Source organism: Magnolia sinica, chromosome 18 (genome assembly GCF_029962835.1).
Source record: "Magnolia sinica isolate HGM2019 chromosome 18, MsV1, whole genome shotgun sequence".
Lineage (NCBI taxonomy): Eukaryota > Viridiplantae > Streptophyta > Magnoliopsida > Magnoliales > Magnoliaceae > Magnolia > Magnolia sinica.
Genome location: NC_080590.1, coordinates 37,992,354 through 38,008,209, shown reverse-complemented (window position 1 = coordinate 38,008,209; position 15,856 = coordinate 37,992,354). Strand labels below are relative to the sequence as shown.

Genomic DNA, 15,856 nt, shown 5'->3' with positions numbered 1-15,856 from the left:
CTAATCCCCTCTAGTCATCTAGCTCAGGACAACCAAGAGCCTGTTCTGAGTTTTAAAAACTAATAGGGATAGTGTCCCGCATGCAATTGCTTAACAAGCGTGCCAGGGAAAATAAATAAATAAATAACTCCACACATGCCTCGGGAAATCAAAGCTTTGCACGTGCCAGAGAAGGAACAAGAGTTGTGTCACATGCCAACTCAAACGGTGTCGCTGCACGTGTCGAAGAAGGAACGAGAACCTTGTCACATACCAACTCAAACGAAGTATCTACTTCCACGTTTCTTTCGAAGCTCTACCACATGTCAAGAGCCGAAGCGACAATTCCCTCAATAATGATGTCATTGGAAAGGAAATTGCTCTCCCCGCAATGCACGTCCCGAACTAAGCTCTAAGCCTAACCAAGATTGCCATCTACAGGATTTCGCAGAGATTTGGGACCCAGACCTAGCATCCGAGCTAGGTTTGGGTGGGAGCATGAGACCAATAAAACTCCTGCATGGCACCCTGAGCTGTAAATCGCACTCTCATTCACCACTTCCTCAACTACCCTATCGCCTTATATAAGCTGCGAACACATCGACTTGGCAAATAAAGGTGGCTTCCAGGTGAAATCCAGCTCTCACAGCTTCTCCAGATATCTCCTACTTCTCCCCTTTCTCCTCTCTCAACCTTCACCTCCAACACTTTCGATCCTACCGCGATCTTAACAAAAGCTGGGACAGCCATCGTTCCCCCCCCCCCCCCCCCAGGTTTGTCACTTTGCCAATGTCCATTACCTCGCCGAAGCTCAAAGCTAACATAAAGAACACCACTCTACACCAGATTTCTAAAGGAATACCCTGAAACAAGAACCAGGAGTCTTCTTTCCAAAATATGAATGCTCCAACCATCTTCTCAGCGACTCAACTGGTCTATCTCTCCACAAAGCTCCAGCAAATATAAGTTGATCGATATTTATATCTGAATTCACTTCAATCAACGCCTCTTCTTGATGCAGGACAATTAACCATTTGCTCTAAAAGCTCTAACTGTTAGAGTATGGCGAATTAATTCATTTATCTCATAGCCCAGGCCCCACATCTGATGAGTTAGGACCTCGGCCGAACCCCCCTCGTGGGCCCCAAATCACATGGGTCGCCCACCCCGAGTGTGTCCCCGCATCCCACAGGCTACCCCACTCGAACCCGATGTGAAATGCGCATTAATCACCCCCGATGAGGAGTCTCGAACACGAGACCTCCCCCGTGGGCCCCAAATCAAATGGGTCACCCACCCCGAGTATGTCCCTGCATCCCATAGGCTACCCCACTCGAGCCCGGTGTGAAAATGCCCCTGCATTACTTCCTCTTCTATGGGTTTGCTCAAGTAGTGATGCACTTCCAAGTTACGGGATTCAACCAGCCATTTCCTAATATGCTTTATTGTTGTGCCTTTTTTCTTAACGGCCACAATCGTCCATTGCAGTGAGCACCAAGCCCTCTTAATGGCCTCCGGCCTGACTCAAACTATCCGACCTTCCCCAATCCCCTCTGTTCATTATCCACTTTCTATCCCCTATGTTTGTTACCCTTACCCCAGCTACCCCAACCTCTACCCCAGTTACCCCACCCTCTTCAGGAAGATTACCCTTCTTCCCAATCACAACTTCCTTATAGGAAACAATCCCTGTCCCCTTAGCTCTACCTACAGCCCCTACCTCAGAACCACCCATCCTTTCCTCTCTACCCTCCCTATTTCCTTCTATCATTCCCCCCTGAGAGCTCCTCCCCCTGCTTCTTCTGCCCCATCTTCATCACCATTACCCCTTCCCTATTTTTAACTTTTGGCCTAAAACGGCCCTTCTGAACCGACATTTTGTTACCCACAAAACTCAACACCATTGAGCATCTCTAACGCTCTCTCTACTTCCTTTGAGTCGCCCATCTGAACGAATGCAAATCCCCAGTAGGCTCTAGTATACCTATCTCGTGGTGTAACAACCTCCATGACAATGCCTGGTTTTCGGAAAACCCTAAGGAGATTAACTGTATCCCAACCTTGAGGGAATCCAGTTACAAAGTCGGATATTCAGATAGCTCTTTCTTCTTGAGATTCTTTTTTCGCACCTCATGATTCTTGAGTAATTATAGTTTCATCAAATATTGAAGGTCTGGTAATAGCAATAAGAGGAGTTACATGATACTCAGGCTGCATAGACACTTGATAAGCAGGCACTTAGAAATAGCACATGGCAATTTCAACTCAAATAAACCAACTGGATTGTGCAACACACTGTTGCCAAGTCACAATCCCAAGACCAGATTGGTTGAACAATCCTAACCTCTGATTCATGGACACTTGTTTGTGGAAATAGGACCATTGGATATTTCTCATTTTCTACTGTCCAATAAATGTCCACCAATCCAATGGCCAAATGATCAAATAAGCTATACTTTTGGTTCATGATATATCTACACTGGATACCATAATTTGGAAGGTTAATTTGACTACTTTTATGCCACGTGTGCAGTTTCTAAGTATTTTCCAAGTGCCTGCATATCATCCATCATACTCTGCCAGAGTATCAAAGTTTTTCTCAAATAATAAACAGTAATTTCTTCACATGTTAATATCGATGCTGAATGATAATGAAAAATTGAAAGGGTCCCTCACCAGGGATAGGAACCACGTCATCTCCTTGATGGAGAACCCATGCTAGAGCTAGCTGAGCTGGAGTACAGCTGTGCTTTTCAGCCAAAGTGACGATGCGTGTGTACAGGATCTTGTTCTTGTCAAAGTTTTCTCCAGTGAACCTGGGATGAGTAACCTAATAAAAAATACCCCGGAAAATTAATGAACAGTATCCAAGTTCATATGAAACTAAGGTGATGATGTCCTTTACTCCCAAGTTCATACAATGAAATGCCTGCATCCTCTAAAAATGAAAATAAGGAGATGATGATGAAAATGAAATGAAAGGCTGATGTGTATGTCCATACCAGCATACTATTTGCAGGCAAAGTTTCCATGACAGCCTTTCCGCCAAAAAACCCACGACCAAGGGGACTGTAAGGCACTATTCCAATACCGAGTTCCCTGCGTGTCGAAAGGTACCATGTGCATGCTAAATTACATCACATGCATATTTCAGAAGAAGCCACAAGAATAGAAAGGGTAAAAACATGCAAAAAGATGCCCGAGAAAATGAAATATTAAGACACCAGTGATGTAAGACAACAGTAAAATGTTATGGATAGTATTCTAAATTTTCAAGATATTTTTTCAAATTTTTTCAGGCAAAAATTTTTTTTGAACCATTATAGGAGTCGTAAAGGTCGTTATACCCCCCATATCGGTCATTACTACCAATACCTGTATCGGTAACGGTGGTGACCGTTACAGCCACCGTTACCAATACAGAATACCTTGAATGAAATGATCAAATAGTGAATTCTGAAATCATCATAAATAAAATAAAATAAAAAGAAACTCAGGAATTCATTTCTGCAAACTGGATTTCAATTACCTCTAAAAGGACGTGTCTACATAAATATGGATAGAAGCATTTCTGAATAGTCCAATTAGATGGATAGCCTAAGAGCTTCCCTAAAAAATTGAGATTTCCATTTCCTTTGGATGGAGGGTCCACTTCAAATTAACTGTCAGAATATTTTTTTCTTTGTATTTCAAGACACAAAAATCTCAAGGAGAATATTGAAGAAGATCGCAGCATAAGTTCCTCATTTGCCATTCAACTGCCACTAGCAGCATATTGGGGAGGACAGAATATGTACAACCATGACCATCCAATTAATATAGAAAACTAGTGATTGTGGTTGCATGCTTTGCTCAATACAAATGTTAGCAAGTCATCGCTTAAATTGTCTAGCTGTCTTTGTCAGTAAATTAGGTAGATGAAGGCCTGATTTTGAAATACAGATTAACACCCCATATGGAAATGTGCTCAAATGAGAATCCAAGCAATACTGATGCCACCTATATCATAAAATAAATAAATACTGATGCCACCCATTGCATTCCAAAAGACAAACCTATTTGCAGAAAGAGAGACGAACAGAGAAAATCTATCAAACCGGCCCAAAGTGCCAAGTGACCTTGTTTGTTTTAATAGATGAAACAAGCAGAATGGCCATTTGGGCAAAACCCCCTCTTGCTTAATGCAAACTTACTAACATCCAAATAATAGTTACCAGACCAAAAAATGGATGCAGAAAACAATGAGAAACAGATGCATGAAATGTCTCATTTTACAACGTTGCTATACTAGTTAGCTAAGAAGTATGAAACCAGTGCGAGAAACAGGACACAAGAAATATATCCAGACTCACCCTATGTTGGTTGAAGTTGATATGAAAACAAAAACTCCCATGGTTCTTTAATAATCAAGAGGTATTATATGATACTCAACCAAAAGCAACAGCCATTTTTTTTCTTTCTTTCTTTTTCTTTTTTTTTTTTAAAGAAATGGCACAGGTGGGTCCCACAATTCAGTAATATAAGTAATGGGCATTGTAAGACCCACATGGAATGGATCATGCCCCAACACCTGTAGTTAATGCTACTAGCCATCCAATGAAAATGGACAATTACCACCAATGGTCTGCAAGTGATGGATATGGGGCTGACTGAGAGGTTAGGACGATCCAATTGGTGAGACTTTTGGGGTATCCCTCACCACCACGACACCACCCTATAAGAATGATTTTCAATCAACGAAAGGTATGCTACACAAAAAGACCAAACGTGACTACAAATATTAAAGACTATTTCATACAACGGGTGTAGGAGGTTTTATTTGGAGCCAAACAAACCTGCAAACCGGGATTATCTCTTCCTCAATATCACGGGTCCAGAGAGACCATTCCATTTGTAATGCGCTAATGGGATGAACTGCATGCGCACGCCTTATTGTCTCCGGACTGGCTTCTGATAACCCGATATACTTTACTTTCCCCTCTTCCACTAACTTCTTAAGTTCTCCCATCTATATCAGATTTCAACTTCAATCACCGATCAACTATAAATTTCCCATCAACATTAGAGTTTTATGTAAAAGCCAAGGAGAGATTAAGGGGCCGTTTGGCATCTCTACCAATAAGAACTTTGCTTATTCTAAAAAATTAAGCTCTTATTTCGAAAATAGACTGTTTGGTAAAACTCTAATTTTACCACTTATTTTTTTAGAAACTCTAATTTTACCACTTACTTTTTTAGAAACTAGCAAAAAAGTTCTTAAAAAATGAGTGATGAAGAGGTCACTTTTTTTAAAGAGCTTATTTTATTTAACTGGGTGGACATTTTTTATAAATTTTGGAACAAGTTTGTCCTTAAACTTTTTAAGTAATTCCCATCTTGCCCTCTTCTTCTCTTTACAATCTCTCTAAGGTGGGCTAACATGATGAACGACCCATATTGAAGGTGGGACCAAATGATGGAAGGTTGGCATCATCAAGGTAGGCCCACATAATGCATGGTTCATATCAAAGGTGGGTCCCACATGATGGATGGCCCACATCAAAATCCGCATAATGAACAACCCATATTGAAGGTGGGGCCCCACATGATGAATGGTCCACATCAAGGCGGGCCCACATATTGCATGTTCACATTAAAAGTGGGCCCCACATGATAGATGGCCCACATCAAAGTTGGTTAGCATGATGGACCATCAACATCAAGTGGACCCCACCTAATGACGGTCCACATCAAAGATGGGACCCACATGATGGATGGTGGACATTGAAGGTAGATCCACATGATGGACAGTTGACATCAAAGGTGGGCCCACATGGTGAACAGCCCATATTGAAGGTGGACCCCACATAATGAATGGTCCACATCAAGGTGGGCCCACATTGTGGACGGAGTGAACCTCACATGATGGGTGGCCCACATCAAAGTGTGGCCACTCATGATGAGTAGTCCACATCAAGTGGGCCCCATCTAATGGACGGCCCACATCCAAGATCTCGCATGATAGATGACCCATATCCAAAGTGGCCCAACATGATGGATTATCCACATAGAAGGTGCGCCCCACACGATGGATGGTGGACATCAAAAGTAGGACCCACATAATGGACAACCCGCTTCGAAGCTGGGACCCACACGATGGACACATCAAATGTGGACTCCATGTGATCAGTAGTGGACATTGAAGGCCCCACAAAAAGGACAATTAGCAATGATGGTCGGCCCCACATGATAGATGACTTACATCAGGGTGGGCCCAACATAATGGACAGTCAACATCAAGAGTTAGCCCCCTAATGATGAATGGTCCACATCCAAGATGGACCTCACATAATGGATGGCCCACTTTGAAGGTTTGGCCCACACGATGGATGGTCCACATCAAAGGTGGGCTCCATATGATGGACGATTCATATCCAATGTCCAACATGATGGATGGCCCAAATGTCTTAAAACACGAAGATTGTAGCCATCCATTCTTTTGCCATTTGGGGCACAGTCCATCTATGGTGAGATCCACCAAAGCAAACGTCTAGATTACTCTTATAATGGAGGAGTTGTAATTTTTTTTAAATGACATCAACTACTACTAAAAAAAAGCTCTTATTTGAACGTTTTACCAAACATACTTATTTCAACCAACAGATTTTTCAGTTTTGAAAAAATGATTTTACCAAACGAGCTTATTATAAAATAAGAGCTAGAACAAAAGAAGCTTATTAGAGTAGTTGTTATTTGAAAAGCTTTTATTGGATTAGAGTAGAGATGCCAAACAAGCCCAAGTTAAAACCAAGTTCAAACATTCAAATCCCCCGAAAATCTACAATTGGAAGAACAGTGTGAATAACATACAGTTTCCTCTATTGGTACAGATGTGTCAACCCGATGCTGGTAATAGAGATCGATATAGTCCACACAGAGACGCTTAAGGCTGGCTTCACAACATGTACGCACATATTCAGGGGTACCTTTAACTACCAATCTAGTTGGTTCTATCCCAGTGATACCAAACTTCGTCGCTAGTTGGATTTTTTCTCGAGGCAACTGCTTCAATGCCTGCAAGTGTCAAATTTCCCATTTAGTTTCAAAGAGGAATTGAAAGACCCCAATATCCATCAGCCAATGTTAAAATTGAAGTTTAGTTGGAGCCAAGAGTTACTAGTGTAGCTCAATTACCTCGAATACTTTGTGCTGACTAACCAAATCTTACAAATATTATCAACCCAGTTCAAAATCATCATGAGTTACTAGCTTAGCTCAATTACCTCATATACTTGCACCGATTAATCAAATCTTAAACATATTATTAACACACTTCAAAATAATAATAAAAAGTGGCTCCATTCAAGTGCATATCCTAAGCAAAGAAGAATTGAATCATCCTAAGCAAAGAAGGATATATAATATCTTTGGGTTCTGAGTTCCAATATGTAGGCCACACTGTTCATGATCCAAACATTGGCTTGTTGGGCCCAACCGTGAATGGACCATGCAACATGAACCCCAGCAACTGAAAATAGGAGTTCAAGAAAAAATGCAACCAGAATCCACATTCAACCAGTGTTCGAGTTGTCGGTATCGCTACAAATTTCGCTAGCCAGAGATAAAGATATAATATCGTTATCGCTGATAACCGGAAATGCGGGGAAAAAGAGGAAAACATGGGAAAAACGATGGAATTTTTCAGTGAAACTTCAGTACATGCCTGAATACACATATTTACATATTCAGGAATGAAAAAATCATTATTAGAATGCATTACATAATAAATTTTCATTTAATGGGGGCCAAAAGGCATGCGTTGTCGTACCATCCGATTAATTTGGTGAAGTCAAACCATCCGATTAATAGATATGTTATTGATTTTCCAATCACCCAGTAAATGCATTGTAAATGTGTGTGGGTTATGCACGCCATCCATGGATCATTCTCAGCAGTGCAAGCGTGTTCATGCATATTATTCCAATGCAAAACATGTCTATAGAGCCCATGTGGGCCCACCTATGACCATTAACAACCGTCTGATACAATGAGGGACCCTTCGATTGCTTATGTCCCAAAAATCACCATCATTGGATGATCAAAGGTGTCATATTAATGTAACGAAAATGTACGGTGAGAGTAAAATCTATCTTACCGTCCATTTTGTACACACTTAATGAAATTATCTGTTAAAATGTATGGACGGAGTGGATAAAATATATCATGGTGGACCCACGTAATTTATGTGAACCCCAGGAGGGTTTCAATGGGACGCGGATTAGATACTGACTGGTTGAGTAGCGAGTTGGCTACTAAAGTGACGTCACCAAGTTCTGTGGGCCCCACTATGATGTATATGTTAAATCCACACCGTCCATCCATTTTTAGATATCATTTTAGGGTATGAACCAAAGAATGAGGCAAATAAAAATCTGTAGTGGACCCCACCAAAGAAAATAGTGGGGAGAGTGATTCCCACCGTTGAAACTATCCTGAGGCCCATCATAATGTTTATTTGAAATCCAAACCGTTCAAAAGTTAAAAAAGACATGAAATAAGGTAAAACATAAATATCAGCTTGATCTAAAACTTTTGCGGCCTTTAGAAATTTTTAATGGTGCGCGTCACTGTCCCACTATTTTTTGTGTTGGGGTCCACTGGAGCTTTGGATTTAACTCGTTCTTTGGATATTGCCCTAAAATGATCTCTCCAAATGGATGGAAGGTGTGGATACAAAACATACATCATGGTGGGGCCCGCGGAATTTGCTGACGTCACTTCGGTAACTAGTCTCGCTACGCAACGTGTTAGTAGCTAATCCGCGCCCGTGTTTCAATGGCAGGGCGTTCAATCCTCCGCTACTTTTAACAGTGTGGTCCACTTGATTTTTGGATCTGTCTTATTTTTTGGATCAAGACTTACGATGATCTCATGATGGACCCACAAAAATTGGTGACGTCAACACACTGGTGTGTGGTACAGCAGCCAATCCGCTTCCATTGAGTACGAGATCTCACCGTATCCCCTACCACGCGCAGATTAATGCGGAGGATCCGATGGCCACTGAGGGGCCACCGTGATGTATGAAATTTATCCATACCGTCCATTCATTTCTTCATATTATTTTAGAACATTATCCCTAAAAAATTATAAGATCTAAATCTCAAATGGGCCACACGGTGGTAATTAAATTACTACCGTTGAAAAATTCTTAGGGACACAGAAGTTTTAGATCAAGATTATATTTGTTTTTTCACTCCATCCAGGTGTATATGAACATATCAAGGGGTTGGATGTAAAATAAACAATACAGTGGGCCCTAAGAAGGTTTCAACGGTGGAAGTCCTTAACATCGTTGCTTCCTATGGTGTGGTCCACTTGATCTTTGGATATTCTTCAATTTTGGGCTCAACCCCTTAAATTAGATCGAAAAACATATGGACGGTGTAGATAGACCACATACATTCAAGGTGGGCCCAACTGAATTTAGTCAGTACGATAGGGGCGCACTGAGTAAGTCGGTGCCAAATCGGATTTCACAAACAGGGACGCGGTGACGTCAAAAGCTCTGTGGACCCATCATGATGCATGTGTTGCATCTATATCGTCCAACCATTTGGAGAGATCATTTTATGGCATAGGAAAAAGAAGTAGATAGATCTAAAGTTAAAGTGGACCCACCACAGAAAGTCGCGGGAGCAGTCACACTCACCGTTGAAACATTTATAAGGTCCACCATGATGTATTTTTCAGATCCAACCTATTAATAAGTTAACATAGAGATATATGAAGTAAAAAAAAAAAAGATCAACTTGATCGGAAACTTTTGTGGCCCCTAAGAAGTTTTGAACGGTGGATGTCACTGTACCCACTGTTTTCTATGGTGGGGTCCACTTTAACTTTAGATCTATCTCATTTTTGTTCTCATGACATAAAACGATCTCTCCAAATTAATGGACAGTATGGATACAACACATGCATCATCGTGGGGGGTCCACAAAGCTTGGTATAGCGATTTAGCTACTGACCTCTCAGTATCTAATCCGCGTCCCACAAAAACATGAGAAAAGGCCTGAGAGGGATTCTCGCTCGAGGGGGAAAAAAAAACCTAGAGAGGGGTTTTGCGGGAGTTTTGCGGGAGCTTTGAAATCCCTAAATCATCCCAAATCGCAAGTAAATCTCGCTCAAATCTCTAATTTCTCGCCGATTTCTCACCGTGGAGCTTTCAATTGAAACCGAAGAGGGAGGTGGTGAGATTTTTCTTACCTTTGCCATACGCGTACCGGCTCTGTCGATCAAGAAGCTTCTGTTCTGACTTCCGATTAACCAGGTACGAAAATTGAAAAAAAAAAATTCCCCAATTCCGATAATATCGCCCGTAAGAAATGGAATATTCCGACTTCTCACCGATTTCTTGCCCATATAAATAAATAAATAAAAATCTCCGATTTCTTGCCGACAACTGGCAAAGAAACGAAAAAAGGGGATTTCGGTGTCGCAGCGCTGGCGACATTGATATTATCGTCGATATTATTGACATTTCGCCGATAACTTAAACACTGCATTCAACAGAAAACTAGTCCAGGATTGGAACGCTCGGATCAACCAATCTGGGAGATTTTCAAGCAAGGTCCATCCACGGTGTCACCCATTTTATCAACTGTATTTATAACGAACCACTGAGCTGCATCTGTTGGACTCAGTGCCTGACTATAAGAAAGATCTCCAGTCTGAGAATTATTTAACTCTTCATCAACATAATCAATTTACTATCAGATTTCTACAATTTCTGCAATAGATGGAAGATCAAGATAGCAAAAGGTACTAGAAAATTATGTTGCTATATGCGTCAGTTAGAAAACATGAATAATAAAATTATATTGCATAGAGAAATTCAAAAAATGCCTTTTGAAGCTATAATCAGAACCATACCTTCCCAACCAGGATCTCATTGGCATTGGCTCCATAAACATCTGCTGTATCAAAGAAAGTGATCCCTTTCTTGAAAGCATCCGTGATGATTGAAATTCCAACTTCTTCAGTAACAGGAGAATTGTATACTCCAGAAAGGCCCATACACCCAAACCCTAACTTGGAGACCTAAAATGCAAACAAATTATTAATGGTGCAAATGAACAAGAAACATTAGACAGAAAAAGCTACAACTAAAGCACTTGGAACATAAAAAGGGGCAATCAAAAACAATCTCTAGAGGAATATAACAGTAGAGATATCGTTACTTAAGGGTGGTATAAGGAATTCGATCTTCAGTTTCACTTATGATGTGACATATCTTATGTGCATAAGCTGGCATGCCATTAGATTGGCTATGCTATATGGGGCAAATATTGGATAACTAAGAGGCGACATGAATAGAGGATAAACATTGCATAGAGAAATTCAAAAAATGCTTTTAGTCAAATTAGGAGTATAGGGCTTCTATACTTGTATAATCACATTAGATATGTTGTAAGCAGCACTTCATTCAATAATATTACTTTTGTGATTCTCGTTTTAGATTTATGCCCTTGCGGATTCAAGGAGTATTGTAGGGAAAAAGACAATGATCTCCTCTTTTCTCCATGCACCTGCTACGCCTAAGGCTATCAATAGGCAAGGCTGGCCCGTCGAGCTTTCGGGCTCGGCCTGGCTCAAGCAAGGTATTTCGTAACGGTAATGGTGGCCATAATGGCCACCACTATTACATTTACAATATACGTCAGAACGGCCATTACGGACTCTTTTTTATTGAAAAAAAAAAGCCAAATACTTGTATCTGCCCTATAACATTGACAAAAAAAAAAAAAACAAAAAAAAAACAAAAAACAACCAAAAAACCTATTTTTGCATCGTAACAAACCATTATAGAGCTATTACGACCTTTACAAGGGGCGTAACGAACCGTTAATGGCAGTTATAGGTCATTCTTTCCATAACGGTTATTAAGACCATTACGATCCCAAAACGCGAAACGGTTGCCACCATTACCTTTACGTAACGGCCTTTACGGCACACCATGGCCTCAAGCCAAACCTAGGATGAGTATTAGGCCTAAAGGTCATGCTCGAGCTTAAAATTTAAGTCTATTTTTCAATCAAGCCAAGGTTGGACCGTGTACAACACAGCCCGAATCCGGCCAAACCTTTGCTATTACTGTTTGCAACAGAAATTTTGTAATATAGAAAGGAACTCTCAAGTATGCCCAACCAACTTGGAAATTGGGCCCACTATGGTGTTTATATCAAATCCCACCCCAACCATTAGGTGAGTCACCCTATGTTAGGTCCAGAATCTAAAAATATGCCCTATCCACTATTCAGGTGGACCATACAATTAGAAACAATATGCAGAGCAACTTTCACCCTACAAACGGCCCACCTGAATCACATATGGTCCTGATTTTTTAGTTTAGGGCCTATGTTTTGGTGTGTCATCTAATGGTTGGAGTGGACTTTATATAATCATCATGGTGGGCCCTGTAAAAATCAAGGGTACTAGACGTCTCTCTCCCAACTGTTTCTGTTGGTCTGCCCCACCTTAATTAGACATCGACTTGATTTTTTTTCTCGAGCCAAACGTGGGATTACACATCTAATGGTCAGAGTGGATCTCACATAAACTTCCCGGTGGGCCCCATCGAAAATGAAGGATCGGAGTCACGTAAATTTCCACTACCAATTGGATCACAAGCTACTGACAACACAACTTATAACTAACAACTTAACAAGTGAATGCAAACTCCAATCCTTCCAATAGATTAGCCCCACCGTGAGGATCACCTGATTCAAAAATTAACCAAATCTACTCATCAGGTGACCCACACCACAAAAAAATTAATTATATCCATTGATAAATAGTAAAATGCAAGTGTGGTCCACTCAATGAGTGGATGTAGCTAACTTCTTATCAAGGTAATCCTTGTGATGTGGAGAACCTATTGGTATTGAGTGAGTGGGATGTAGTAGGGACATGAAAGGTTGAAAGTTATCTACTAGGTGGACCGTAACTTCTAGTCCAACTGGTTGGACTTGAGACCTTCCTTTTCCTTTTTCCTTTTTTTTTTTTTTCTTTTTTCCTTTTTATGTATCAGCTGGAAGCAGCTGGCAACAGCTCCGATACCCATGCCCACCCTCGATTTTTTTGGGGTCCCACCATGATGTGTATGTAAGGGGTCGTTAGGATGCCTGTAAATGGTTTAAGTTGTAAATGATTTACAGGCATAAATCATTTACACCCTATCCTGTTTGGCATGTTTGTATTTGGATAGCCGGTAAATTGTCTATATCCTGTAAGTGGGTATTCAAAAGGAAGTAAAAGCTGTAAATGAGGAGGATGTAAATGAAATCCCAACTCTTTTTTTTTTGGGAAATCAAAAGGGGGTAAAAGTTGTAGATCATTTACAGCCTGTGAATGATTTACGGCATAAATCAGCATCCAAACAGTCTGCAAATGATTTCCCTGTAAATCACCTATAACTAGCCCCATCTACGAGGATCCAAACAAGCCCTAAAATACGCTCTAACCATTTGATGTGAAATCATAAGTGTAGGAACAAAAAAATCAGGTTGACCCGTGATTAAGGTGGGCCACAACAAATGAAACAATTGGGAGAGACGTCCACCCTTGATTTTTACAGGACCCACTATGGATTAAAGAAAATCCACTCCAACTATTATATGCGATACCAAACTTAAGCTTGAGACCCAAAAATCAGGGCCATATGTGATTCAGGTGGGCCACACCAAGGGAAACAGTTTGGAGGGTAAGTATTCTAATTGTGTGGTGCACTTGAATCACGGATGGAGATGATTTTTGGGCCCTGTGCCTAACATGGATTGACGTACCTGGTGATCAGGGTAGATTTCACATAAACACCATGGTGGGGCCCACCTGAGATAGTGTCGCCCTCTCTCCCAGCTCAACAACCCACGCCTCCCATCTCCCCCCTCTCTCAGCTCCCACCATTGCTGCTCTATCTCCCTGGTTCGGGCTCAGCCTCGGGCTGGACTTGGGCTCGGGCCAGCAAAGAAGTTAGTACGGACTTGGGGCTGGACTATTTTGGCCCGTCATGAGCCTTAGCAGGCTTTGGACGGACACGGATTGCGTGCTACCCCGCCCGTCTCTACCCACGAATGGGCAGATCTGTGGGGCCCCACCGTGATGTATCTGTTTATCCATGCGTCCATCCCTTTTCTCATATCATTTGAAGGTATGAGCCCAAAAATGAGGTAGATCCAACTCTCAAGTGGACCACACACAGATGACTCTTGCACTTAATGCTTCGTGCATTTAATGCAAACCAAGCTTACTACTTGGTGTGGTCCACTTGAGCGTTGGATCTGCCTCTTTTTTGGTCTCATACCTTAAAATGATATGAGAAAAGGGATGGACGGCGTGGATAAACAGATACATCACGGTGCCCCCCATCTGCCCATTCGTGGCTAGAGACCGGCGGATTAGGAACTAAGACGCAATCTGCGTCCGCTTTGAACATACATTCAACAATGTGGGCCGAGCTTGGACAGAGCTTGGCCCGGCCCGGCCCGTTGACATCCCTAGCCTACTCCAATCTCGCTGTGGAGGGATGACTGTACCATACTCCAGTTCTCCCGACTAAATTCTATCATCTCCCTCTATTGTTATTTGACAAATGATCCCGTACTGGATAAGCATACCCAAAAAAGAAGAAGAAGAAGCAGAAGAAGAAGAAGAAGAAGTTTGAAATTATAATATCTTACGCGTGTAAAAGGTGTTCCATTCCTACCATTATGATCACATGATATGAGAATCAGATCAGCTCATTACGATCATACTGATTTTCGCACAAGGTGATCTACATGGTATGGCCCACCTTTTCCATGAATCAGATCAGGAATGACTGCATGTGAAAGTTCACATGCAGCTGCTCTATGTGATTACATCTCAATTCGCATACCTCTAGTCCCTGAGTTCCCAATTTCACTCTCGGAATTTGAATTTTCGGCTCCGCCATCTCTCTCTCTCTCTCTCTCTCTCTCTCTCTGTGTGCAAAGTAAGATAGGGAAGAGGGGGAAACGGCTACCCTCAAGAGTGGAATTTTATGGTAGAAGGAAATCTTTGATACTCTGGCAGCGTTTGATGGATGATGCACAGGGACTTAGATATTACCTAGAAATTGCATCGGTGTCATACAAGTAATTCAAGCTAAACTATGGTTACTAAAAATTTACACTCATTTGGTAATCTAAATAATAGGTTAGTGGACATTTGTTGCACGGTTAAGAATGAAATTCTCATTGTACTTTTACAGAAACAAGCGTCTATTATTTAGAGTTTCAACACGTGGTCAAGAGTTCGAGTAGAATCTTAAACTATCGGTCCTAGCTCTTGTTTCGGTGGTAGACTCTCAGGAGTTTCAACACCTGGTCAAGAGTTCAAGTACCCATAGATGGTAAAATCCCACTACCGCGTGAGTGTGTGGTGGTGTGGTGTCCCTGTGTTGTAATAATAATAATAATAATAATAATAATAATAATAATAATAATAATAATAAATTTTTTTTAAAAAAAAGCATCTATCATTGAGACTGAGTGGAGATACCTTGTTTCAACACTTTGAGGTCTTGGTATCAATCCCTGGTGGGGGTGGCTAACGGTGGAGTGTGTGTACTGACATAGGTGTACACTAACAAGCTAACCTAATAAAAATAAAAATAAAAAGCATCTACTTTTACTCTTGGGTTACACAATCAGTCGCAATCTCCGTCGGCAGAGTGAGCAATCCACTTCCGCCGAAACCACGTTCGACCTGTTAGCCGCGCGTCACGGCTGACGTAAATGGGGCCATTGTATCGGTACCTGATCTGAGGAGCGGATTACGTGTTACGCGGGTAATACGTTAGAGGATGTTACCTTTATCG

At 41.4% G+C, this 15,856-nt stretch overlaps 1 protein-coding gene across 5 annotated transcripts in view; it reads right to left on the bottom strand.

Moving 5' to 3' along the window:
* Positions 1 to 15,040, bottom strand: part of LOC131232552 (perakine reductase-like) — a 30,575-nt gene extending 15,535 nt beyond the window's left edge. For 4 of the 5 annotated variants that reach the window (XM_058228857.1, XM_058228859.1, XM_058228855.1 and 1 more), the window contains exons 1-6: positions 13,849 to 13,938; positions 10,891 to 11,058; positions 6,829 to 7,032; positions 4,815 to 4,987; positions 2,982 to 3,078; positions 2,656 to 2,809 (exon numbers count right to left, since the gene is read on the bottom strand). In XM_058228857.1, the coding sequence (XP_058084840.1) occupies positions 2,656 to 2,809; positions 2,982 to 3,078; positions 4,815 to 4,987; positions 6,829 to 7,032; positions 10,891 to 11,058; positions 13,849 to 13,923 (871 nt within the window). In that variant the 5' untranslated portion in view covers positions 13,924 to 13,938. Of the gene's footprint in view, positions 1 to 2,655; positions 2,810 to 2,981; positions 3,079 to 4,814; positions 4,988 to 6,828; positions 7,033 to 10,890; positions 11,059 to 13,848; positions 13,939 to 14,893 lie in introns of those variants that run through there. The other variant, XM_058228856.1, reaches the window with a different exon arrangement.
* Positions 15,041 to 15,856: the final 816 nt, after the last annotated feature.